Here is a 26,276-nt window from a genome sequence, read left to right as displayed (position 1 = left end):
ATGGATAGGCAAAAGTCTGGCGAGATGCTTTTGTTTTCCCTCCTTTTTGTTTCTTCTTTTCTTATTCTTGATTCGAGTCATTTGAACAATTTCCTGTCAAATCTCGTGCCTGCTGCTGTCATTGCGGCGTGATGTCTTCACTCCATTCTCTGCTTTCTTTTCCATTTCTTTTGCGCTGTAGTCTGGATGCTGCTTGTTCGGCCGGGAGCACAAAGAGTAGTTGTACTCTGTACTACTCGCATAATGACAGAAGCATGTCACCGTAGCACTGGAACGCTGCCGTGACTTGGTGATACCGTGGCACTAGCGGCGTGTGTCCATAACAATGCCGTCTTGGGTGAGACCAGATTTTGACGTTTTGCCACGGCAGTCAACGTTGCGAGATAAGTGCGGTCATCGTGTTGGTGTTCCAACATCATTGTTCCGGCGAGCCCATGGCAGAACTTCAGCAGCGGGACGGTGTAACTGGCATGGTCAAGCTTTCGAGGGCGTCGATGCAGCGAAAGGCCATGTTATGTGTGTCTATTCGGAAGAAGGTCAGTTTGGCGCTTGGATCCCTGGGATGAGCAAGGGACAGGGAAGAGACGAGTTGGAAAGGGCGAGGTCAGCAAGAAGGTTGGTGGGAGAAGTGGAGGTGGAAGTGGAAGTGGAAAGATGACGGAAACAGTGAAGTTGCTCGAGGAAGGATTGCAGCCAGTGGCCGAAAAGGCCCGGGTCGGGTCGTGGGTCAGTAATACCCGTAGAGGTAGAGGTACCGACTGTTGGGCGGGCCTGGGGTGAAGTGGGGCCAGGACGGACAGCCGAAGGGAACTGGCGGCCTTGAACCCCGCGCTGTTTCTTATCATCAACCTTATCAGCACGTGAAAGCGCGACATGGGCGGGGTCCACTGTCATGTCTCTCGCGCGAGCTCCCATCCTTGTCTTCCGTCTGGGCCCTTACTCTCGACCACTTCCATCCCCGTGCAACACGCTCCGCCCAAGTTTTGACGGATTTTACTCTCTTTTCTATTTGAATCTTTCTTTCGGAGGGGTTCTTTTATTCTTCACTCCACGTACTCAGGCTACCATGTCGTACTCACACGCCCCAGAGGATCCCTCGCTGGACGAACCAGCGTCAGGACAAGCAGCTCTCTTGTCCTTCATCTCGCGCTCCTCCCTTTCGACCAGCCAGGAAGACGACGCACTATTATTACCAGCACGCGATGATGACTCCGAGCCGCACAACATTCTTCCATTGCCTTCCCACCATCCCTCAACCACCCTAACCTTCCGTCAAGACGCTGAACTTCGTGATCCGGTCCTCCACAATTCTTTTCTTGGCATATCCGAACTGAATGAGCATGCCGCTAGACGCGCGAGAATGTTAGAACAGCTGGGCCAGTCCGAGTTCAAAACTCCTTCGTTTTCCGATTCTGTCGCAGTGGCAACTCCTTCGTTCTCCGATTCTCTCCCGCTGGCAAGTTCGTCATTTGACTCGGAGCGTACCGTCACGCTTCCAACCGAAGTCAACAACAAAAGCCGCTTCAGATCATTCATTGACCGCATCAACCGACGCCAATGGAGCTTCCTGAGCAATGAAGTCCACGGGACAATTACCTATAACAAAGAGGATATCTCACTATACCAGTTCGTGGAGTCCTTCAAACAGGAATTTTCACACAGATCATGTACCCAAATGGAAATTGTCACCCTGATTACTGGCACGCCAGAAGAAGAGGAGCCTGTCGCAGCGAGGTTGAAGGTCAAGGATCTTCTGGTACAAGCACCTTTTATGGCTTCCTCACAAAGAAAGCAGACTGAATACACGCGACATATGTTTGTCTACTTTATTGACGAAAAAATCAGCGAGATTCAAGACATTGTCGATAAAGCCGAGAAGCGTCGGCAGTCGCCCAACATTGTGCCAGTTCCCAAGTTCAGGCCCCCACCGCCTCCGTCTTCCATCGACCTACGACAGTTTTATGACGATTATATCGCGTGTATCAACGGGCAAACCATGCAACAAGACTTACACCAATACTGCAAGGAGACGGTGATCTGGAATGGAGCGGAAATGGCTCTGAACCACTACGGCCAGCTGATGGAGAATGCGTTTGACGCTATTGCCGGCCTGCAGTTTGTGCCACGGACCGTTCTGATCGACGAGGCGAAGCAGCAGATTGCTGTCCGTATCGAATTTTCTGGGCTGCCCATCAAGCCATTTGGTGGTGCTACGCCCAATGGGCGCCGGGTGCATTTCGCTGAGCATGCCTTTTACTGGCTCGAGCATGGCAAGATCTCGCATGTCTTGACGATTGTCGACTGGGCGGATTTCAAGTCGCAACTTGATTACTAGTAGTACGAGGCCGTGTTGCGAATCAGCCAAAGCACTGTTCAAGACTACGGTATCCGGCAAAGTGGAAGAGTCGCATCCTCGATCACCGCTCTGTGGCGGCTTACTAAGGCGTCATGTGCCTCGCTGTGTTGAGCAAAATAGGGGAGACTATTGGAGTCCACTAGGCAGCAACATCACGACAATTGAAGTAGTTGAATCCTTCCGGCACTAGCGATGCTCAACCACCAAAATCCCCGATTTTCCTACCAAACTTCGAGAGGCACGTCGTGACTTGATAGCGCAGTCAGCGCTAGACAGCGACATGGTGCCAACGAATTTCTGTCCTAGTCAGGTCACTAGCTTCCTTCCGTTTTTGCTGGATGCTCTTCCAGGCCGATTGAGTCGCTCGTTGATCTCGGATGTACTCGGTCGTTGCCTTATGATGCCTTCACCAAAGTTGAGACATGATCCGCAGCATCTCTATAATTACAATTGATGTCGTCGGCCCGTGGGTGCTTTTCGGGAAGTCAATATCTGGACGTGCTTCCATTCGCTGATACCCGCCAATGATAGCGGTTGTTAACATACGGCTAGCCATGACACGAGAGGACGGCTTAGTAACCTCGTATTCCGTCCGTGTGACAATCCAAATCGTGGCTGCGGCGGGAACGTGTTCATGTATCCTTGCGGCTGAGAAAAGGCAACCCTACTAAACAAAAGGCACCTCACAGAGCTACAATGGAAAATGCACCATTCAACCATCTGAAAGGTCACGAAATGCACCTTTTTGAACCTTACATACCAGAGTACCTAACGTTTATTGTCTACCAGACAACAATTATTAGTCTTCTGATCTACAGGAATTTCAAAGGATCACCAACCCGCTTCGGGGCCAGGAAACCAAACGTTGTTGGACTGGAAAAAGCAGTACGCGTTGCGAGGTATCATCAGTTCGAATATTCCATGGCCGTGGACCATATTGACGGCCGAGCTGCTTCAGTTTTGTATCTCACTGCAATTTGTAGTTGCATGTGAGATCATGCCGATATCCTCCAGACCCAGCACGCCTCTGGATTCTGACTAGGGCCATGACCATCATGACGACTGTGGCTGGAGCGATGCAGTGAAAAAAGAGTGGATGTTGTACGGTTGATGAGTATGCTTCGTGTCGTAGACTCGTAGCTATGCTTAGCCGGTGATAGCTTTGTGGTGTTGGGGAAGCCTAAGAGGCATTAACTCAGCTCTCTGAGTATAAAAAGCTGGAACCCCCCTCCAATTGAGGCAGATATTTCAATAATCTCAACATCCACAGCTTCCATCACAACATCATCTACTCAACTCTCAACTCTCAACTCTTATTACTCTCCCTCGACTAGGAACTTCTCAACTAATACCACCAACAACCGCCAAAATGCAGTCCATTCTCGCCATCACAATCACCCTCTTGTCTGTCCTTTCCCCCGTCCTCGCTGCTCCTTCCTCGGCTGAGCATCCTCAGCTTGTCGCTCGTACTCCCGGCAATGTTAGTCCACGAATTTTCTCTCCCCAGAGTTTTCATCAAAGGCCATGAAGCTCACCATTTTCTCCGTTCAGGTTTACGTCTGCACCGGCTCCAACTGGCAAAACACGTGCGAGGTTCTGAGCCTGGGCATCACAGGCACCTGCACCAGGCTTCCTTCCACCTACGATGGCCATATTGGCTCTGCTGGCCCTGACCAGGGCGCCATTTGCCGTCTCTTTGCGTACGTACCTCTGAGTGCCTTTCCCTACTGTTGACACACGTGCTAACATTTGGAGTTTAGCAACGGAGACTGCACCGGCTCCGGCCTCGCTATCCTTATGTACCCCGGCGATGCCAACTTGTACAACACGGTCAATGGCAATGATGCTGGTCATCAGGCGCATTACATCCAGTGCCGCCAGTGCACCAACTGCGTATAAAGCAGCTGGGTTGACGATATGATGAACTGGTTGTGCTCATGGGAGGGGGCTGTATAAATGAGATGGCACCCTTGAGGAAGGTACATAAGGTGGTTTGTCTGCTTGATAAGGTCACCAGTACATATAATGATGTTGGGCCTAATATAATCCATCCTTTGCCATTGTATCTGTAGTTTGGCGCTTTTAATCTTCCCCATCTCCAAATTCTGTGTTCTTCGAACTCTCAACCGTCACCGATCACCTGTTTTCTTCCATTCAAGTACCAAAACAGATGGTCAGTCACCTAAAACATGCCTCTTCCGCTCTGCATCAGACAGCAGATTCGTCCTGTCATACAGCATACCTGTCAACTCGGACTTTGGAATTCCAGACGAGGCCGCATTCGGATCTCGGCCACGCAGTAGAAGGCATACGGGTAAGCGAACCTTTTCTCGTTCCGTGATATTTCTGTAGTTAGTCAAGAACGTGCATCAGGCCTTCAGGAAGCACTGCGACGGTGATTTGGGTCTTGGTAACAATGGGACGCCCGCTACTTCTCAATGACGACAACCTCCAAGACGGCATCGAAATCGGTATGAGGTGGAGGGGCGGATGCGAAAGAAATGCGGAGGAGGGGCCGGGTCTAGCATGCCGACCGCTATCGCTATCAGGCGCCGAGAATGGGGCGGTGGCCCGGGTGAGGCGCAGGTAGCCGACTCAGAAGGTGCAGGGGAGTGGCTTGGCCATAATTGTTAGCAGTTAGCGCTTATAAGCGGGAACACTGCATCACCACTGCACCTACTTCTGTTCTATTCCTCTCATGATCATTATCCTCATCGATTCAAACCAACTTTTCTTTGAAAATCGCAAGGCTCCGTCATTGTAACAAAAGGAGACGGGGCCCCATAAACGGTAGATAAGTCGGCTTTTCCTCCTTTATCTATTGAAGGTGTAACCCCCGACGGCCATTGGCACATTCAATGGTCCTTGTGAACACCGAACACCAGACATACCTGCTGCATGGACACACCAACTCGATCCGGAACATGACCGTTCAAACCAGCGAGCACGAGACTCTACCCAGTGGTTGAATAAACTCGCCTGTTTTGACATGGCCGTCTCGCTTTCATCCGGGTATCATCTTCGGTTCGGGCGGGGCGTGATACCTTCGTCGGCGCGGCGGAGGCTCCGGATCCGGTGGAGAACTAGGGATAAAACTTCATTTTTGAAGCCAGGATAATCATCAAAGCCCGCATGGCTCAGTGTTAATGGTAGAGCGCATCACCAGTACTCAAGAGCGTATAAGGAGTATGAAAGTAGAATTGAACAGACTGAGAGAGGAGAGGGAAAAGGTGTTGAGTTGAGGGATGAGATGGAGGAGGGAGATGTGGATGAAAGGTGGGAGATGTGAATGAAAGGTGAGAAATGTAGATAAAAGGTGGGAGGAGGGGATTTGGCGATTGATGAGATCATTCGATGAGGAATGTGGGTAATTTGGGCAATGAGGGCAACGACTGTCTGCTGTCAATAGAGAGGAAGGGGGTGTGGACTTGTGGATTATGGAGAGGATTGATCAGGAAGGAAGCATGGACTGAAGGGGGTTATAAGCTAGTGTCCGACTTCTGGGGAAGGAGCAACAGGTTCAGGGAGGAAATGTTGATGAAGGAGAGAACCAAGTGATAGAAATTGTTGCTTCTTGAAAAGTCGTCGTGGGGGCAAACGGTCCACCCCGTCCTAGGTCGTCTGTTCGATTCTGGCTGTGGGCATTAATGCCTCACGAAGCTTGCGATGATGACTTTTTTGCGTGTTTCTGGCGATATCATGGAGTTGTGGCTTTTTGGTGTTTGGAGACATGTTCCGTCCCCGGGCCATTCACTGGTGTGAACTGTGAACCGTTAACGGGGCGGCTGGTGAATGGCTGGTGCATACCTACCCAACCCTAACCCGATGCTCACGTAACCTTCCTTTTCCGGCTTGTTCCTGAAAACTCGCTGCATTGAACGCTGTACCGCAGCTCGTCTTTTCCCCCGCTTTCAACCTCGGCAACTACATAATGACTTCAGTAAATTCATCGGCATGACAGCCTGGAAACCAATTGTTCGCGCACTATTTCGATTTGTTCCATTATACCATCTGTATCGATGATACAGCGACAATCTCCATCCCGTTTGTCCCGATTGCTTCAAAGGAACCCTCCGCGGCGATGTCATCCCCACCGGCCACGAGGATGTCATTCACGGACTTCTCACATACATCGCGACCCCGAAGCCCTGGGTAAAACCGCTAGGCACGGTAGTCCTCATCACCGATGCCTTTGGGTGGTCCCTCCGCAATACACGCGCCCTCGCCAATTCATTCGTGTTCCTGACTTCATGGACGGCAAAGTTATCCCCCTCTCGCTCATGGCCTCATTCGAATCCAAACCCGATCCCAACTCTCTCTGGATCTTCCGTATCTTGAGTCGGTCCTAGAATATTATCAAGGCCGTCCCCTTTTGTCTCTTCTGGCTTTACTGCACCCGTCCTTTCCGTTAGTTGGCCGCGTGTGCGATCCTTCCTGGCTGCTGTGCGAAAGACACCGACGGCGAATGGTGAACCTCCCAAAGTCGGCGTTGCTGGGTTTTGCTGGGGTGGGCTTTATTCTGTCGGCCTTACCATTACTCAAAACCCCGCGAATTCTGGGTGTCTCTGTGGGATGCAAAAAAGGTCCCGCTGATTGACTGCGCCCTCACTGCCCGTCCGTCGATACTCAAGTTGCCGAGGCATATCCATGAGGTGCAGCTGCCGCTCTGCTTGGCGAACGGGGAGAACGATTCGTTCATGGGACAGGAGAAGATGAAGAGGGTGATGAGCATTCTAAAAGTCAAGAACAGAGCGTCAGTGAAGGAGGCCGAGGGGGCGGATAGGCCGATTATACCGAATGCGCGTGAGGCTGTGGTGTATCCAGGAGCCAAGCATGGGTTTGCTGTGATAGGAGATTGGGAGGACCCGTTGCAGATAGAGAAGGGGGAGATCAGTCTGAGGATCAAGCTGTGCGTTGGTTTTCATTATGGTATGCCACGCGAGCTTTCCAGGATTGTTTGTCAAAGGTGGCCAAAGAGGGTGGGTTCTTGAGATGAACCCGTGGTCGGCGCGGCGGCTGTCTGGTGAGTGGTGCCTGTTCCTTCCACTCTACGACTGACACTGCCACGTGTTTGTGTTTGTGCCTGGGATATCTGGAGACCGTTTCCACGGTACCGGGAGGCTCTGCGCCGTCTCAGCGCCGCGGGTTCTGTAGCTCTTCGCGGACCTTGCACTTCCCATTCACCTCGTCTTGTCCAGTTGGTGCAACCTGGAAGCAGGGTGCAATGTGAATGCTCCAACAAAGTAGGCAGTAACCATCTCCCTTGAAGCTACGCTAGGTGGTATGTTTGCCCGTTCCCACCAACCAACGTGCCAACAAGCTGACAAGCCAACAAGCAAACCAACATGATAGTGCATCCCATTTCTCTCATCTTTCCTCAGCCGACTACTTGCTCTCCTCGTTAAGCATTTGCCTGGTATCATCACTACCCCGCGCAGGACTCCCAGACTGACGTAGGCGACCTTCATCGCGCCGTAAGCACGCAAGGATGCCTTTACCACCCGAGACACAGCATCTGCTGTTGTCGCACGACTTTGACTCTTCCGTGGATGAAGTCCCTCGCGAGCCACATTACACGCGCGCCGACCTCCTCTCACTCAGCAAAAGCCAGCTCATAGCCGCCTTCCTCGATCTCCAAGGTCGCGCCGATCAGTATCTGTCGCACATCGAATCCTCGCTGCGCGTACAACAGTCCCAAGCCGAGCTCCTCACCTCGATCGAGCTTCACCTTGACATTCCCCCTTCCGTCACCGAATCCCATCACCAACATGTCGCCCTCGACCACGCCCTGACCTGGAACGAGATCTACGGCCCCGACAGCGACCTCCTCCTCCAAACCAGCACTCTCCAAACCCAAGTATCCACCCGCCGCTTGACCTCCATCCGCGACCACATCCGCGAAAGCGGCGGCGGCGGCGCCAGCAGCAGCAGCAACTTTTCCACCTCCCCTTCCCACTCTTCCAACGGATTATCCCTCAGCCCCGCAACTTTCTGCAAACACGTTCTCTCCACCACCTTCACCCGCATGGCACCCGGTTCCTTCGTCGCCGGCTCTGATAACCCCGAAGAGCAAAAGAATGTGCTCTCGTTCAAGCAGGTCGCTTTGGGAATGAGCATCCGCGAGTTTATCGAGTCCTTCGCTGAAGACGAAGGCCGCGCCGAAGAGGACGACAACGAGCTCTGGCGGCGAATGGAGACCCCCCTGCTCTGTGCCTTGGCAACCCCGGAGATGTCCGATGCGGCCTGGAACCGGATGGGATTTCTGGGTGCTTGGTTCCGTGCTTTGAGGTCAGGACATTTTGAGGTGGAGCGGATGCGGTTCTTGATGGAGATGCAGAGGGATGCCAGGGAAAAGGTAAAGACTGAGAGAGCGGTGCCCATGGTTTGTACGGAGTGCAAGGAGGAGAAGGCGGTGGGGAACGAGGTTGCTACGAGGCTGGTCAAAGCCCAGGCAAAGCTGTTGGAGTGGTGGATGGCGGGAAGGGAGGAGGTGGAGAGTGTGGTGGAGGGCATTGTTGAGAGGTTCAGGGAGGAAGATCGGAAGGAGGCGAAGAGGGCTTATGAAGAGTTTGCGAAGAGTATGAGGGGGGTTGTTACTACTGCTACTGCTACCGATGATGCGGAGGCAACGGAGCAAGGACAGGCAGGTCCGGATTACCCGGTGCTGATGCCACCTGATGATTTGAGCCATGCGGGTAGGTATGAGCCTGAGTTCCAGCCGAAGGAGATCAACAGTTTGGTCAGGCAGGCTCATATGGGGGACTTGTAGAGTGGAAGGGAGTATGTGTTGGAGTTACGGCAACAGAGTGCCAATCAAAGTCCGGAAGCCGGCAATGTCTTCCTGGGGATCAAAGTGTATTACCCTACTTTGGGAAGGTTGTGTACCAGTATTGACGGGACAAGGGTTTTGAACTTACTTGGAGACAGAGGCCCTTATGGGGGCTCAGTATGTTCGACAGGGCGGCTGGTTGAAAGATGGCTTTGTAAATGGCTTTCTGGTGTTGCATCATTACCTTTCAGGCATCATTGCGGGGCTCATCATCATCTGGCTGGAATTGGAGGTGATTCAAAAAAGGACCATATCTGTTGGAGTATCTCTGGCTCTTGCAAGTAGCATATTATCTGCATAGGTTTGATTGTGTATTATTATTAGACAACAATACTCAGTCAGGTTATCAGCCATCACGTACAGTGTAACAATAGGTATCTAGCTTGGTAGTCCAAATGCTACCTATCTCGATACGTCTTGAATTTCATGTTGCAAGCCTACCCTTAGAATGCCTTGCCATCGACCAAAGACAAGTTACTGCCTGTATCTGGAACGACGTGTTCGGGTTTATGCCATCAAAGAACTGCTAGGTACCCCGAGAAGAATAAAGTGCCAGGCAACCTGAAGAGAGGCTTCGAGCTCCTTAAAAAGCTTTCTAGCGCTCTTGCCCTGATGGTATGTTGCATGGCCGTTTGGCCCGGCTTATCCCACGACCAGTTGCTCTTTCCCCAAACTGCTTCCCTTTTGAAGTTTAAGACACTTCTAAGGCAGCCACTCCATTGTCTTCCGCCCATTCACATGTTCCTTCCTTCCTCCCATTCTTCCAAGAGTACCTTCCTCTAACATGATACACATCCTCAAAACGTCCTCTCAGGTCTCCAAAAAAGCTATTTCACCCGCCTTACAACCTATCGATCACCTTCTCTTCGTATTTCGGGCTTCATATCCATATCAGAACATATGTTTACTTTTTGGCCTTTGCGAGCCCACAGAATGGAGACTGAGTGAGTACTTAAACTCTACCATCGATACTTCTGCTTGTTGCCGACTTAGATGGTAGAAGGCTTACCAGAGGATTGAGTGAAAACGACAGACTTGGAACGCCAGGACGGGTATCACCTCAAATGATATCTTGGAATATCAAGTTTGAGTGTCTCGGACGGTTGTGCTTCGTAGGCGTACACTGCGGAAGAACAGCATCGATACCAGGAGTCTAAGCATAAAGTATTCAGATACTGACATCCTGTGATATCCTGTATACGAAAGATCCGAGAAAGTGAAGGGTAGCATGACAGCAACGGGTCGAGCCATCTGGTTTCGCAGCGTCGGTGCTCGCAATGACATTTATCCAGTTGACCCGCATCGACACCGACAGTTCCATTGCTTGCATTGCAGCTACAGCAACCACTCACAAGTTCCAGAAGGTCTGGCAAGTCAAAACCTAGGTATTTAACCAGTGGACTCCTTAGCTTCGAACCCCATTCTCTAGTATTTCAAAAACCATAAGGTTTCTCCTCTCGTGATCCCGATCAAGCAAGCAGTGTCTACCACGGTAGCCGCCATCGCGCCATGGGCAGTCGGACGTCCAGCAACTCCTCCTCCATCTCCTCAACCGGCGCGGTTGGCACCGATCCCGGTTCTGATTCTGGGTCTGTATCGTCGCCTTCAGTATCCGACCAAGGCACTATCACCGCCGCCCTTCGCGCCCTGATGCCAACCCACCCCGTCTGCACCGATGCCCTCGTCCTTGCCCGCACCCATCTTCCCGCCACAATCCTCTACCATAGTTTTCGCGTCTACATGTACGCCCAAGCCTCCATGCGGATCACCCCTTGGACCGACCCGGCCGACCCTTCCTTGCTGCTCAACTCCCCTGGTATAGTACGCATCAGCCCTGTCTACGGAGAATGCGCGACCAGTACTCCGCCGCACATCTTATTCGTCGTCTGTATTCTCCACGCCATAGGGCTGGCTCCCGAGTACGATGCCATCGCCGAGCAGTTCGAGCTCATCGGGGCGGACGTAGCCGCCCATTTGCTACACTCGCATAACATCCCGGCCCTGGCGGTCCGCGAGGCTTGGCTGGCTATCGCTTTACATACGAATCCGACTATTGCGGAGCGGTTGAGCGGCGCCGCGCGCGCTCTGCGATTTGCCAAACGGGCGGACTTTGGGTTTTGTCCCGTACCGCCGGCTGATAGTCTGCCGGGAGGAGCTACTTCGGCGAATTTGATCAAGTGGCAGCTGCCAAGGTTGGAGATCAAGAAGCAGCTTGGGGATGCTATCGTGCGACAGGCTTTGAAGGAATCGCAGAAGGCCCCTAGGGGGTCTTGGGCAAGTGAGCTGGTTAAGGGAAAGGAGGAGCATCCGGATTGGGAGGGGATTAATAAGTGTTTCAACTTGTTTTAGGGGCAAAGATCGTAAGGGGGTGGATGGATTAACTGCATCAAATCTTGTTGTTCATCATTCCGGCTGTTGTTGAATTGGCAAGAATGAACCCTATTCGGTCCAGCGGTTTTTGCTTGGATGGATATCCTAAGGTAGTCGCAACGACACAAACCCAAAATCAGCGGCGGAAAGAGGTGGCACGTACTCATCTATTAATTACCCCCAGTTGAAGTTATGGAGATCAAGTGAAGATACAACGATACTAGAAGAGTGTGTAGGCAATGTATGCCTTTGGAACAAGCAAGGGGGAGATCTTCCCTTCACCATTCATACAATATAGAGGTACCATGACTTCTCCTTAACCAATGTCAAATCTTTGGTGCTATCCTTTCGCTGCCATCGACAACTGGTGCTATCCTTTCGCTACCATCAACAACCCGAAATAAATTCAGAACTCCAACTTCTCCGCGATCACTCCTCAAGGACATCGCTACCACAATAACATCTTTGTTCTGTTCGATCGCGGAAAGAGGATTACCTCTGCCCGTCGCCATGGAGATCCAGCATGAACCGTCACTTCCAGTTTTCTTCTCGCCTTTCCCGATGGATTCAATGGTCAGTACTTGAGCAAGTCCGCTCGGGGCGACCATGGTCGTTCCTTAATAAAAGGAGAGTTCAGCGCCATGTCCGAACCATACAAGTGGGCGCTTGTCTTTGTCAGTCGAAAGTTCAATACAACCTGGAATCTATTGGAGAATCGTAAAAGGATGTTTAGTTCATTTCCAAAGTGTTGATACTGCGACTTGTCATCTTTTATGAGTAAATGGCAAGACCGCGTGCAAAGGCTCGTTATGTCGTTGTTGTTCCTCCTGGCTTCCCCGCATGTCGATGTCGAAAGAGCGAGCCACCATAGTTACTGTAGTTTAGCGCATCGTCACTGCAGTTTCTTACAGAAGGCAGGTGCATCTTGTCCGCGTCTGGAATCTTTCCCGCCGTTTTGTCTTCCCTCGTTTGCTTCCACATCCCACACCAATTTCGATTAATTGTTCAAAGACCACCTACACTTGGCCCAGTACTACACCATATCATTGTGATCGCAGTATCATTTGATGTAAAGACAGAGCTTTGTGCAGTGTTTACTGTGTTCCATTGAACGAATGCCATACGCCTATCGCTAAAACAAAACCAAAAGAAAAACAAGAGACAACCAAAGAAACGCCTGTGCTCCTGTGGTACCTTATGCATGCCAAAAGCCAACGCTGTACCCAATAACTCCACATCACTCATTTCTTCTCATTTCATGTGCTGATAAACCTTGAAAACAGATCAATCCAGTAGCGTCACGATGCCTTCCTCCTCGACTTCGAATTCTGTTACATACATGCAACGACCGGCATCGCAGTTGGCGTGAAATACCAAGATTCCACCGCCGAAGACACTACTTGCTCCTCCTGGACCATCAAAGCCATAGGAATTGGTGTTCGAGCCCATCAGTTCTCCACGGCGGTGGTATGGTCCCTCGATCTTGTCCGCCGTGGCGTACTTGATGTCATATTCCGGAGTGTTGTAACAATGGGAGGAGTAGAACAACACAAATGTGCCGTTGAAGGTGCGGATGAGGTTGGGTGCCTCAATAAGCGGGCCATCAAGCTCCGGATCGCGGTCAAGGATCTCGGTGTAATGGCCGATGGGAGTGATGCCGTCGCTTTCATCGACACGCTGAAGGCGGATGGGAGTCGGCTCGCCGGGGGGGTCACCGTTGCCGCAAGGACCACCGGGGCCCTTGGCGCTACCATCCACCTTGTACACAACGAAGAAAGAGCCATCGATAGGATCAAGGTAGCCGCTTGCGTCGATAGCGCCACCCTCGGAATCCGGGCAGGCAAATGGCTCATCAAAGGCTTCATACGGGCCGGTGATGTTCTCGGCAGTGGCAATACCAATGCAGTGGTAAGGGGAGTCCGCCAAAAGACCCGAGTAATACATGACAAAACAATCGCTTGCCTCAAAGTAGTGCACATCAGGCGCCCAAATGTCGGGTTGGTCGGGGTTGACCCACTTGCCCGGGGTGGGGAGGAGGTCGTGCTCGACATATGTCCAAGGGCCGTCATGAGGATTGGGGCTGTAAGCAGCCTGTACGTTCTTGCCGTTGCTGCTGGTTGCGAAAGCGTACCACTCGTCAGTGCGAGGGTCAAGAATGATTGCTGGGTCGGGGAAGTCCCTGTTACCCAGGGTCTCAGCTGGGGAGGCCAAAGATGTTAGGGGGGCTATGGCCAGGGCCGCAATGGCGGAACAGAGAGTAGTGAGCTGCATGGTTTAGGGTAGTGGTTGTTCTTTTCCTTTATAGCAGGCTCATACAAGGGGTGCTCGGTATGTGAGTGTCCGTGCCGAGATTGGGGAAGCTGTTCAAACACAGGCTAACGGTTCTTGTTCCAGGTCGCGGGAAATGGTAGGAGTGGAGAGGACTTCAAAGATCAAGATGGTGAAGCTTATATAGGCCGTCGAGCTACTTATTGCCGGAGAGTTTTGGTTGCGCTGTCGAGTCCTTTCTCAATATCAGATGCCGGGCTTGGTGAGGTTGCGCAAAGTTGCGGGACCGAAGGTCCGGAGGCTGACTCGAACCGAGTAACGCTGAGGACCAAGGTCCCGACCCCTAGGGTGAACGGCCTGCTGGGGCTTGAAGCAAACAGACACCTCCGTTCAAGCAGGAGAAATTCACCGCTGTTCTCAGCGAAGGAGTATTCCACCTACGAGCGGAACGTCAGCAACTTCGAATTGTCTTGTGATTGTAAGGGGCTGTTCTTCGGAGGAGAACGGTTGTAACAACTAACCACTATAGCAAATGACTATGGATCAAAGGGCTGATGGATTGCACAGAGTTTTAGGTTCAATAAAGCATGGGATTCTTTGTGAATCCCATGTGCCCCGGCGTTGGTTGTGGTTGTGTCTTCAACATTGTCGAACGTGCCAGTATGATACAACTCGACCTTTATGTTTCGTTTCTAAGGCACACGTCAGAACAACAGCTCCGACAGGAAACTCGAAGCACGTTTCTCTCACTCTTGCTCTGGACAACTATCGTCATGGATTCTGGTGATCGTCAGGGTAGCACCCTTGCGCTGGTGCTCTCTCGTCGATCATCCTGACAATTGAACCCTGAGATTCAGTACGCATCGAAGACAGAATGACAGTCCACGAGATTGTTGACATAACCTCAGGGTTCTCGAGATCGTCGGATCAATCCGGTCGCCTGGAGTCTGGACCGATCTGTATCCTTACATCACTTCTCCACAATCCAGCATTCGGGATCCCCAGTCCGTACTGATCGTCGGTTGTCCACTCCGTCACGGGGAAGATCTTTGCTGCAAAGAGTACCACGTGGACAACGTCATCAGACCCTGTGGGCGGACAACTACAGCGCCCTTGTTCTCGAACGTCCTTTTGCTCCGTCTATGACATTCCTCAGCTAGCCAAGACCTGTTGAGGGCATCTTGGCTGTAAGCACATTTCACTGCTTCTTCACCCATTCCATCGGGTCCTGGCATCGGTCGCACAATTTCGGCTTCGTGTATCCCGAAAGGCTGCTATAGCTTGCACTGCTTGGGGGGTTGTTACCCTGCGTGATACCAAGACATGTCTCGTTCTACCGGGGAGGTCGATTTTCAGGGTCACGCCGTTCTATGGACTAGACTCACAATGATCACCTTTGGGTCTGACACTCCCATGCAGCTGACCCTGAGTGTCTTGGAGTTCTAGAACCGGCTCTCGAATACAGGGTTATTGGAGTAACAGGACACAGTCTGGACAAAAGTGTTTCATCGCATAAATGAGTCGAGACGACCAGTTTGACGTTGAAATAAAGCGGACTGAAAATCGAATGAATACCGATTCGACAAGACGGAAGGCACGCATTTGGCGCTATCATGAGTTCACGACACTGGCTATACCGAATGATGATCCCAATAAGGCTGCTGGCCTTTCCCATCGTCAAACATTTACATACAAACCCCAACCCAAACTCGCTATCCGGAGTAAAACCCGAAAGTTGTACAGAGCTCGGTCCATTCGATGACGTCCAATCGGAGCAAAAGACGGTTTGAAGCGCGCCGGGGCTCAAGCTCAAGCTAGACCGGAGGTTCATCCCTTCACCTAACCCATGCCCAAATAACTTCTAACTTAAGAGCCTTCTACATCCCCTCGTATCATGCAGTGAAGATGATCCACTTCGCGGGCCTGAGCGAGAAACTGAGCGAGTGGGTGAGCCGGTGAGGCAACAAACTCCCGAATCCAACGAGCTGCCTTTGTCATATACTGAGCTTTTGTGCTCAATGTGACCTCAGTTTTGCTTGAAAAAGAATTCCATCTCCGTCGTCAACCACCTGAGACTTGCTCCTACTTCCTCATTCTACCCATCAAACACAACAACAACAACCGCCGCCAAAATATTTTCAGCCATCCAATTTAAGCATTTTTATATAGAGGTATGATCTTTGCTTTCACAGCATTTCCCTTCCTGACACTATCAGCTTCCATAGGATGCAAAGCACACAGGGGCTTAGACCGTAAGTTGAGACCATGAACAGGCATTCTGGGTCAACTCGTTCGTATAACTTCCATACCTCTACTCAGGATGGCACGGATAGTTGCCAAAGGAGCTTGGTGTGCTAGTACCTGCAGCCTATCTGCAGGTAGAAATCATGGACACGGATACCCCTGGTAACTAATGCCGCGCGGCTCTGCTTTCCGGAGACATCACTGTGTCGGTTCAAGGATGCCCCCTTAACAGCAACAGCGTCAGGGGGGTTGTTACTGTGTCAAACTCGGCTATCTGACATATACAGCATGGAGTGGCTGATGATTATTCCACAATGATAAAAGTAAGGTAATGAACTTACAAGGCAGATCGTTGGAGGTAGTGGTGTATGATGATTAGGTAGGTAGGTACCTACCTAGGCAAGGCTGTAAGTTGATCTCTAGCTTCCTTGATCGCAAGTTGGAGATAAGCAAAGGATAGGAAAAAGCAAAACGGAATGGTTCTTGCAAATTACTGGAATATCCAATCTTGATCCTGACCGATTCAACAACTCTTACCTATTCACTGTATTAAGGAGCGGGAACAATACCAAAGTTCTCTTGGGATCGGATGGAAGGAACAGAAATCTTTGAGACGACGTGGAAGAGATAAGTGGTACATGGAAGCTGTCGGAAAGCCTACCTCTACGCTACACGACATGTAGGTGGAACCTATAGTCAAGAGGAAATACCGCGATCCCACGCACACATCAGATTAGACTCACGACTTGGAGTGAGACTGGAGTTCCTCCTATGCTCTCGTCACCTCACAATACCCACTCTACCAAAATAGTGGTCTCCGACGATTAAAGTCTGGCTATCTGCAGTCGCTGCGGATGGTCTACCTCTGTAGAGGTACATTGGCTGCTGCCAGGCAAGAACTTTCATCCTTCCTTTAATCCTTTTGCCAATTCGTGGTTAAACGGACAATAACCGTCCTTATTTGCCATCGAACGCCGCGAAGATATCCGCACAGTAAGTTCCTTCTTCTACAGGTAGTCGAGGTACCTATATACCTGCAAAACCGGGAACCGCTATGGCTTACGTTTTCTTCATCCAACCGTCGAGTGGCAAGCTCCAGTCTCCTCAAGGGTAAGCGATGCTTGAACGGAGAACTGAACACTGGCTACACCTGTTTCGTATGCTACAATCAAGTTATTAAGAGAAACTTATCTGAGGATGGACATGCCTTATTCAAGAATAATATCTGAGTTCCGTACCCGCCCTGATGGCCCCTACACTCCCGAAAAAAAGTCTGGAAGTCCTACAGCGTGGAGGTGGTGGCTAAGACCGCCAATATCTCCCATAAGGTGTACGTAATCCCGGCTGACCATAGTGTATGACCTGCCCCCTCCTTCCATGGAATATGCTGTTTGTAAATCATCGTCTGGTCTTTCAGCACCCACTGCCAGTCGTAGACAGCTGAAACCAGACATAGGACGACCTCTGTACCTGCACGATTACTCAACAGTAGACGTATTGTACCCCGCGTTCGCCTATTCTGCCTTGTGCGTTTGAAATTATGACCTGACTTCAGACGACTCCCACAACTACTCACCAGTACCCCGCGCTGCCTTTTCTACCTTCTCCTTCTTCGGCTTTTTCAAATCTTGCAACAGCTTACAATAACTTGCAACCTCCAACTTCAGTCACCTAGTCAGGAAGCTACGACAGCAAGATCATCGTTGTACGGGCAGGTATCTCTACCTCTATCTTCTCTTTCTTGCACACACACTCTGCAAGAGCCTCCATCCTCCTTGCACTTACCTCAACCTCATTCTTGTCGCCCTCACTTTGCAAGAGCTCCCCTCTCGCACTTACCTCAAGGCCTCAACTTCAAGATGTCTGGCAATCAAGACGACACCACCGTGCCTGTGTACTACTCGCACCACAGCTACCTGTTCGCAGAAATCACCAAGAAGCACCCCAACCTCACCACAGAAGAGCTCGAGAACGAGTTCAAAACCAAAGTTGAGGGCTCGTACGCCACCAAGCTTTTTGAGGAGTACGGCGCCTTTTACCACATCTCGCGCGACCAAGTCGATGCGTTCAAGGCGCTCGTTGCCGATGAGTTGATGTGGACCCGTTACAGTAAGTACCTCTAGTTTTCAGCCTGAAGTTGATATGAAAGACAAGAAGCTTTTCTCGAGTACCGTACTAATATGATCCTCTTTTACTCCTCTAGTCTACGACAAGCCTGAGGTTGGCCTCACCCTGCAACAGGGCACAAAGCTCGTCGCCAAGTTCAGAGCCAAGATCGCTGAGCTTAAGGAGGCGCATGCTGCGGAGAGGAAGAAGCTCCAGAGCGAGCATAGAGCCGTCTATGAAGCCTTCTACAAGGGCGCCTGCGCGGACTACAGCAGCCAGATCAAAGAGCTGTCGGCCGAGAACGAGCGCCTCAAGGAGGAGAACGCGGAGGTCAAGCGCCTCAATCAGGCTTTGCTCGATGTCAGAGTTGGGATTAGTACTACTCTAGTCTAGTATTTGACCAGTACTAGTACTAGACCTCTAGTACTAGTACTAGACCCAGTACTAATACTAATTAGTACTCCAGTATCTAGTACTACTAAAGTATTTTTAGTATTTTCAAAAAATAGTTTTAGTAAAGAAAATATACTAGAAAACGAGCTCTTCTGAGTACTAACAACGGTTTTTCAAAATAGTAAAAAACTAAAAAGTTATTAAGAAAAATAAAATACTAATTAGTACGAATTAGTACTAGAAATACTAATCTAATACTAAAAATACTAGAATTAGTACTAGAAATACTAGTCTAGTACTAGAAATACTAGTCTAGTACGAGAAATACTAATCTAGTACTAGAAATACTAATCTAGTACTAGGGATATTAGACTAGTATTTCTAATACTTATTCAGAATTATACTATTATATATAGTAAATGCTAATATATAATACCTCTTTATAGCTATATAATTACTTTTTATATATTAATAATAATAATTATTATATAGAACTATATAACACTTCTATATAATAGTATATATATAAATATAATATTTAATTCTAATACTTTTTATTATTATATATATAAAAATAACATATACGTATATATATATATAAGGAGTGCAGTACAGTTGATACAGATGCTAGCTTTAATCAATTAATAAGGTTCTATAAAGAAGAAAAAAGGGGAAAAGAGCGCCCTCTAGGCGGGTATAGCTAGCTATCCTTTTTAAGGGACGTACGTACGTACGGGCTACGAACGTGCCGCTGCGGCAAGGGACCTAATTAATCGTATCGGTTACCTGCCGGCTGGGACTTAGACTAGCAAGACTATTAGTTACTCTAGCTACGGGCAGCAAGCCCTATAACAATATATATACATATATCCAATCTACTATATTATATAATAATATAAGAAAATAAAAAGCAAATAGATAAAAAATCCTCAATACTTATATAATAATAATAATTAGGATTCTTATTATTATTTATTAATATAAGACTTATATTCCTTTAAAGCAAGCCTTATAAACCTTACCCTCCTTCTTTAAATCCTACTGCTAGCGCTAGTAGTACTATAAAGTATACTTATTAAGAAATCGCTAATTGCAACGGGAATTATCATAGATCCAGAAAATCTTATTATCCTATAATAATAATAATAAATAATTAGTAAATAGATAACTAAATATATATATATATATATATATATATATATATAAATACTATTATTTTTATTAAAAGTAATATATTGAATTAGAAGATATAAAAATCTTAGTTAAAATAGGAAACTAGGATTTGAGGAATGGAGGGTAGGCACGTTTATATTATATAGTCAACTGACAACTAGGGGTTCGTAAAAACGTACAATTCTATTTTCGTATTGAAAAAAGGACCGAAAAGAATTTAGGGAGGGTAAAATAGTAGATTTGGAACTTTAAAAACGTAGAGGTTTAAAGGGTATTAGTTATTAGGGGGTATAAGAAGAATAAAGGTATTATATTACTACTACTACTATTATTATTATTATTATTATTATTATTATTATTATTATTATTATTATTATTATTATTATTATTATTATTATTATTATTATTATTATTATTATTATTATTATTATTATTATTATTATTATTATTATTATTATTATTATTATTATTATTATTATTATTATTATTATTACTATTTGCCTTCTTCGTTTTATAATATTTAATAATATTACAACTATAATGTTATTTTCTTTTATTATTCAACATATATATAAATTATAATTAATATTTAATAATAATACTATATAAAACCTTATTAAATATTAGTATAGTTAATAGATTTACTTTAGTATTTATATTACTATTCTAGTATTTCTTAAGGTAAATTTATACTTATACTACTAAAAATGCTAATTAGTACAATTAAAAATACTAATTAGTACTACTCTAGTACTACTCTAGTACTACTCTAGTACTACTCTAGTACTAAGACTACTAGAGTAGTACTAATTAGTATTTTAGCATTGTTTAAAATAGAAGATTTTATAAATATTCTAAATATAGTATATAATAATAAAAATAGTAGATTTTATACCTACAATTAGAATATTGAATATACTTTTCCTCATTTAATTATTCTACTTCTTTACCAACTCTAATTAAAGAATCTATTATTTAAATAAAGAAAAATCCCTACTGAGTGGTTATAGCATTTTTTTACTTATTGATTTTTATATAATTTATACACAGCTTTAAATATTATAAAATATCAATTTTCAAAAATTAGTATTTTTAGTATACTAGAGTCTAGTACTAGTACTAGTACTAAAGTCTAGTACTCTAGTACTACTAATTAGTACTGTACTAATTCCCAACTCTGCTCGATGAGCGGGAGGAGCAGTTTGACAAATTCGAGGTGCTTTTGGGGGCGAAGATGGACCTTGAGAAGGACGTGAAGAGGAAGCAGGACAGAATCAAGGATCTTGAAGATAAGGTCGCCGAGCTGAAGAAGCACAAGGGCCTCGCCGAGTACGTGGAGAGTGCGGAAGCGTCGATAAGCTCTTCTCACTACACGGCTATTCAGGCTGCTCAAATAGAGAAAGCGCTCGAAGACTGGAGTATATCGATGAGCTCAAGAACGGGAACAAGATGTTGGAGGTGGAAATCAAGATCTTGACTAGGAAATTGGTGGAACGGACTACCTAGGCGAGGGTAACATAGGAACTACTGGGGAATCTGAAAAGACCATGAGTTGCCGAGATACAGTTCAATAACGTTTTTGTGCTTTGTTTTGGTTCCCATTCCAAGATCAGATCGGTTCGCACTGCTGAGTGTTTGACGATGGGAATGGGATGAAGGGTACTCGAGCAAAGCAAAGCAAAGCAAAGCAAAGCAAAGCAAAGCAAAGCAAAGCAAAGCAAAGCAAAGCAAAGCAAAGCAAAGCAAAGCAAAGCAAAGCAAAGCAAAGCAAAGCAAAGCAAAGCAAAGCAAAGCAACAAAAGGTGGGCATCTAGGCTGATACCACAAGGTCGGAGGAAAACGATAGAAGAAAACAAAATTAACAACGAGAAACAGTAAAGAGCATTGCCAACCTACCTATGCTCAGTATTCCTATATAGGTAAGCTCAGATCTCCCGAGTTAACTTTCCCGGGCGTTTCTCACCTTGGACATCAAACATACGAATTTGGTTCCAGAACCAAAGCCCTCATGTCGTGGTCAATATGCAAATACCGGTATTAAATATGCCAACGGCCACGACCGAGACAAACCAGGAGATTGACGAACTCAAAGCAAAGCTGCAGGACTGCCTGAGCCTCGGCAAGATTGCATACCTCCAGACAAGTTGGGTACACACACCTGCACAACAACAGCTACGCGCACTTGGCCGTGCAACAGAGACGTATCCAAAGGTCTCTGGTCGTTATCACGGCGTTGCCTATCGACTAAGCTGAGTTTTTATATAGCGACAGATCTGGCCTTGGTCCGGGTTGCAGCGGTGCCCCTGAAGGAAAACGGTGCGAGGAACATGGAGGACTTCGCGACGTCAGACAAAATTGGGGAAGCCTCGAAGTCGTGAGATTACTGGGGTGTTCTGATTTTGGGCGTCTCCAGGATGGTCTTCTTGCGGAACAGACTTAAAGTCTGTTTCTGAGGTGGTTCGCTTGCATGGGGGATCGGCTTTTCGGGGATAACTGGGCTACCAAAAGCTGGCTTGAAGGTGATCTCGGTGGCAAGGAGTTCCTCAAGGTCTAGATCGATGCAGGATTGCGAAACAGACCTTTGAACAGAAAGGGCGGATCACGCAAAGATGTAAACTAGAGGCAATGAGAAAGGTCTGATCGACCTACAAACCACGGTCATGCTTTCCATCTTGTCACTTCCACAGTTGCTATTTCTTGACAAATTTGTCACCTCGGCGAAGGTGCACCTGAGAATCAGCCATGAATGGAGAGCGCACCAATATCTCGCTGTTCAGTTGTGGAAGCTGCCACCATTCTTCAACTCTAGAACCATATCCATGATATCATGCCATTGCGGATCAGCAAACATCTTGTGTTTAAGTCTCCTCCTGCAGCACAGCTTGGCAAATTCAGCTTACTCGCCAGCTCGCTTTCGACCCACGCATCGCAGTGATCTCCGTATCACCCGCGAACGTTGTGGATGTCGTCGAAAGAAAAGCTCCGATTGGCCGAGGAGAAGGTGCAGGCGATTCAGTGCGAGAAAGGTGTTTTGCACCGGCCTAGATGCAGGTTCGATTACCTTTAACCTTTTTATCTCAATCAAGCGGTGTATATGATGAATGGTAAGCTGCAGCTAGGCAGAGCTGGATGTCTTTAGTAGAGGTATGAAGACGCCACGGCAATTGCCGATGAATATTTGGCGACGCCACTTGGGTCCCAATCTCGTTCCTGTACCAACGTCCTCTTGATACTTCTTCTGAACTCAGAGCAGGTGAGAGATATCCGGAATGTGTGCTTCTCGAGGTTTTGGATGACTCCATTGCCTTGCCAACAACATGAACGTAAAGCCTATCACTCTTGACAGAAACAATGGTGCCGGTGCAAGTTCGTGACCAGTCCTCTTGATCGACTCCAACGTAGGGCAACATGCTTATATACCCGGTCATGAGACTTGGCGATCGAACAAGCAGCTTTCCGGGCCGGCCTTTTATCGTGGTATCATGACCATTGTGTTCAACCAGGCGAATCCGGTACCCTTCGAGTAGCCGGGCCGACGGATCCTGTCTCATCTTGCTCGCCCCAGCGAAAAAGCGCAGAAACCCCGAACTCCGTCATCCCCCGGATCTGAGATGCGGTAGCTTCCGGGTGGAGGACGGCCTTCAGCTTCCTAGGGCAACCGAGTCGATCGGCCCTCCACCCACGCCAAAGTAGCGGGGAGTGTCCAAGCTTTCTCGAAGCCAAGTTCATCAAGGTTAGTGAGGATCTTGATGATCGATGGCGTAAGATATGTTTCAAATACCCGATAGATGTCGAGGTAGTGGATAAAGGGCTTGCAATAGATTTGGACATGATGTACACGGGACGGCTATATCGTAGTGTACAGTAGTGTACAGCGGCAAGGAGGTTCCACACGATGCGAAACATGTTGTAGTGTAGAGCGGGAGACATGTTAGCCGGACCACGGACTCGCTGTAGGGCTGATTCCCCGGACGAATCGCCATGTGTTGAGCTACGAGGGCGTAGACCGATTTGGGGCTGCCCGTAGAACTAAGCGCGGAATAGTAGGTAGCAAGCAGTTGTTTGCTTCATGGCAAATTTGCTGTTCAGTATAATCCGGTCGCAATTTGATCATGGCGAAGGAAATCAGTGAGTGGCCTGCCTGGGGCATCATGGGCTACGATGGTTCCGAACTGCTGTCCACCCGACTCAGGCTGCGGAGGATTTGTTGAAGAACCTGGTGGTTGAAGGATTCCACAAGGAAGACATTGTAGGGCGGGATGCTTTGTTTCGTGCATACCTCGTGCACGATAGCCGTCTTGGTCTGGGTTGTGATCATGAATCTGGGGGCTGAAAGACAAGCAACATGGTTTGGATCTTGGAACTAGTGGGCCGGGTTAAAGCAGGCGAAACAGATGCCACCTGCGCCAACGATGGTAAAGAACAGGGCAGCGTAGAGATACTGTAATGAGTTGTTGGTGAGTCAAAATCTGACTGCAAAAAAACTCCAATCATCAAAGCGGTACATAGTGAAGTGTACACTACGCAGCATGGAGTCCGCAGTCCGGAAGAAAGGAGGAGCAAAGCTGGGGAAGGGCCGTTCTTGGACGGGACAGGGACCCGGACAATGGGGCCAGCGTGGGTGGGTCTATGTTCTGCTTAGATATGTAGATCCCGGATGAGAAAGGAAAAAAAGGGGGACGTCGGCGACCATTGCTGCAATCTTCGTTGGCCCGGATGCGGAGCAGAGTGGAGGACAGAAAGAACAACGCACAAGAGTAGGTCCGAAAATTATACTCGGATGGTTTCGGGGATGCGATAACACAACATGGCCCTTTTTGAATCCGGCCGCACGCAACCCTGCGACCAGTCTGAACACCAATGCTGTCGTTTGACTGGCAGATAACGAGAGGATAGGGTCATGGGCATCCACGAAGAGCGGCTTGTTCTGGTCATGGAGATGCTGCCTGTCGAGTGCGGAGCTGACGAGATCCGAGATAGGAATCCTCTCGCCTGGTCCCGCAGCACGTGTAGTGAAGGTTGAGGACGGCTGGGAAGACAGCCCATGGTGTAGACGGTGTGTAGTGTACTGCGTAGTACACCTGGTTTGGGCTTGGCAACTACTACACAGTAGCAACAACGGAAGAACACAGATGACGACTCCACCGTGGTTAGGCGATCGGATCGGCTATCGACAATCCGAAGCGTCGGTAAGCGAGTTTCTCGCAAACTTCCTTCATGTCTGGAATGAAGAACAAGTAGTTATACAGCGAGGCCAGCCATGATGATTGCTTTCTCGCAGCAGCAGAGCCCGCCAGGACCACTGTGCCATTTCTGCGCACCTCGATCTGGCCAGGCACAGTCCATAATTCCAGGCGTAAGCTAATGTCGAAGACGTTGATACTCGACGACGGTAGTGTAGTCCAGACATGGTGTAGTTGGGTGGGCACCAGACTGGCCTCGGGGACCAATGGCATGACACGAATACAGGGCGTTGTTTGTTCGTTGTTTTGTGGTGCGAAAAGGGAAGCGAGCCGATATGGCAGGTCCCCTTGCCAGCTCCCTGTCAGCCGTCAGCACGATGTGGATGCGGATAATGGCGCTGATCATTCCGGTAGCAGTGGGAATGGGGACACGGAGAAGCCCAAGGGCCCGGTCAGACAATTGAATGTCCGTGAGAACATGGCGTTGACACAAATTGAGTGTCTGACAGTCAGTCAATCAATCAATCACAGGGCGAAAAGCTGAAGTGGCTTGCAGTGATGGTAACAGAATGCTGCGAGAGAAGACGGATGAAAGATGTGAGAAGAAAAGCGGAAGGTTAAAGAAGGAAAGACAGGCACAGACAAGCTGCAGTCAATAGTAGCTAGAGGTACTTTAGCGAACGACGAGGTGCTAGGGCATATTAGGTTAGCGCAAGCTCTCTGCTGATCAAAAGAGCCTCAAAAGGTTGGGGACGGGAACGTTGCGATAGCAGCAGCAGCAGCAGCAGCAGCAGCATCTGGTGGCCTGTGCTTTTCATGGCCGTCAAATCAGATCAAGTCCTCCTTTCCACTTCTTATGTCGGTCAGTGCTGTTTGTGGGGAGTGCGACCCGCTGTTGTCCAGCTGTCCAGGGCTGCTCGGGCCCGAAGGCCGAGACATCTCTGATAGTGTTGGGCTATCATCACATGACTTTGGGACCTGCAGCTGGCAGCTGCCCTCCAAAAACTGTTTTTGCATGCAGAGCTGGAAGGACTGTCGTGATCTTCATCGCCCTTGCCAAACTAGACACCTCAAAAGATACTCCGGCATTCTGGAGCCCGCGATGCCGGGCATGGGAACCTGGATAGCCCTGGATGCCAACCCATACACCGTCAAGTGGAAGAGCATTCCTGTCCCGGTCCCGGCCAATTTCTTGTTTACCTTCCCATACACTAGAACCCCTTTTCCTTCAACACGGTCTTAGCTGCAGAAGAATTTGCATGCCAACACCTCAACCTCCCCCGCCAAAAATCTCCGCCGTTGTTGTCTCTAGGCCAGTCACCGTCTCGGATTGACTCGAGCTTGTGTCGTCATG

The 26,276-nt window shown here is 48.7% G+C and overlaps 9 protein-coding genes across 9 annotated transcripts; 6 read left to right on the top strand and 3 right to left on the bottom strand.

Annotated features, from left to right (window-relative positions):
• Nucleotides 1-325: 325 nt before the first annotated feature.
• NEUTE1DRAFT_125634 (uncharacterized protein) lies at nt 326-2,548 on the top strand (the record flags this gene model as incomplete). Its single annotated transcript, XM_009857427.1, has 3 exons — nt 326-516; nt 578-666; nt 1,029-2,548. The coding sequence occupies 3 exons, from the start codon at nt 326-328 to the stop codon at nt 2,333-2,335; spliced, it is 1,587 nt and encodes a 528-aa protein (XP_009855729.1).
• Nucleotides 2,549-2,592: 44 nt separating this feature from the next.
• On the top strand, nt 2,593-2,853 carry NEUTE1DRAFT_118625 (uncharacterized protein; the record flags this gene model as incomplete). Its single annotated transcript, XM_009857426.1, has 1 exon — nt 2,593-2,853. The coding sequence occupies one exon, from the start codon at nt 2,637-2,639 to the stop codon at nt 2,808-2,810; it is 174 nt and encodes a 57-aa protein (XP_009855728.1).
• A 780-nt stretch (nt 2,854-3,633) lies between these two features.
• On the top strand, nt 3,634-4,255 carry NEUTE1DRAFT_125632 (uncharacterized protein; the record flags this gene model as incomplete). The annotated part of the gene is made up of 3 exons (XM_009857425.1): nt 3,634-3,836; nt 3,908-4,056; nt 4,117-4,255. 3 exons carry the CDS (start codon nt 3,726-3,728, stop codon nt 4,253-4,255), a joined length of 399 nt encoding a protein of 132 aa, XP_009855727.1.
• Nucleotides 4,256-7,844: 3,589 nt separating this feature from the next.
• NEUTE1DRAFT_89997 (uncharacterized protein) lies at nt 7,845-9,125 on the top strand (the record flags this gene model as incomplete). The annotated part of the gene is made up of 1 exon (XM_009857424.1): nt 7,845-9,125. One exon carries the CDS (start codon nt 7,845-7,847, stop codon nt 9,123-9,125), a length of 1,281 nt encoding a protein of 426 aa, XP_009855726.1.
• Nucleotides 9,126-10,694: 1,569 nt separating this feature from the next.
• NEUTE1DRAFT_53326 (uncharacterized protein) lies at nt 10,695-11,534 on the top strand (the record flags this gene model as incomplete). Its single annotated transcript, XM_009857423.1, has 1 exon — nt 10,695-11,534. The coding sequence occupies one exon, from the start codon at nt 10,695-10,697 to the stop codon at nt 11,532-11,534; it is 840 nt and encodes a 279-aa protein (XP_009855725.1).
• Nucleotides 11,535-12,839: 1,305 nt separating this feature from the next.
• Nucleotides 12,840-13,826, bottom strand: NEUTE1DRAFT_114091 (uncharacterized protein; the record flags this gene model as incomplete). Its single annotated transcript, XM_009857422.1, has 1 exon — nt 12,840-13,826. The coding sequence occupies one exon, from the start codon at nt 13,824-13,826 to the stop codon at nt 12,840-12,842; it is 987 nt and encodes a 328-aa protein (XP_009855724.1).
• A 3,874-nt stretch (nt 13,827-17,700) lies between these two features.
• Nucleotides 17,701-21,245, top strand: NEUTE1DRAFT_89996 (uncharacterized protein; the record flags this gene model as incomplete). Its single annotated transcript, XM_009857421.1, has 4 exons — nt 17,701-18,176; nt 18,271-18,539; nt 20,929-21,068; nt 21,137-21,245. 4 exons carry the CDS (start codon nt 17,927-17,929, stop codon nt 21,243-21,245), a joined length of 768 nt encoding a protein of 255 aa, XP_009855723.1.
• Nucleotides 21,246-22,119: 874 nt separating this feature from the next.
• Nucleotides 22,120-22,410, bottom strand: NEUTE1DRAFT_141989 (uncharacterized protein; the record flags this gene model as incomplete). Its single annotated transcript, XM_009857420.1, has 2 exons — nt 22,120-22,289; nt 22,389-22,410. 2 exons carry the CDS (start codon nt 22,408-22,410, stop codon nt 22,120-22,122), a joined length of 192 nt encoding a protein of 63 aa, XP_009855722.1.
• An 824-nt stretch (nt 22,411-23,234) lies between these two features.
• On the bottom strand, nt 23,235-25,149 carry NEUTE1DRAFT_114089 (uncharacterized protein; the record flags this gene model as incomplete). The annotated part of the gene is made up of 6 exons (XM_009857419.1): nt 23,235-23,388; nt 23,423-23,586; nt 23,634-23,768; nt 24,019-24,102; nt 24,493-24,838; nt 25,061-25,149. 6 exons carry the CDS (start codon nt 25,147-25,149, stop codon nt 23,235-23,237), a joined length of 972 nt encoding a protein of 323 aa, XP_009855721.1.
• Nucleotides 25,150-26,276: the final 1,127 nt, after the last annotated feature.

This window comes from Neurospora tetrasperma (assembly GCF_000213175.1).
Source record: "Neurospora tetrasperma FGSC 2508 unplaced genomic scaffold NEUTE1scaffold_81, whole genome shotgun sequence".
Lineage (NCBI taxonomy): Eukaryota > Fungi > Ascomycota > Sordariomycetes > Sordariales > Sordariaceae > Neurospora > Neurospora tetrasperma.
Note: the sequence above shows the minus strand (reverse complement) of the source record. Positions and strands in the feature narration are given on the sequence as shown.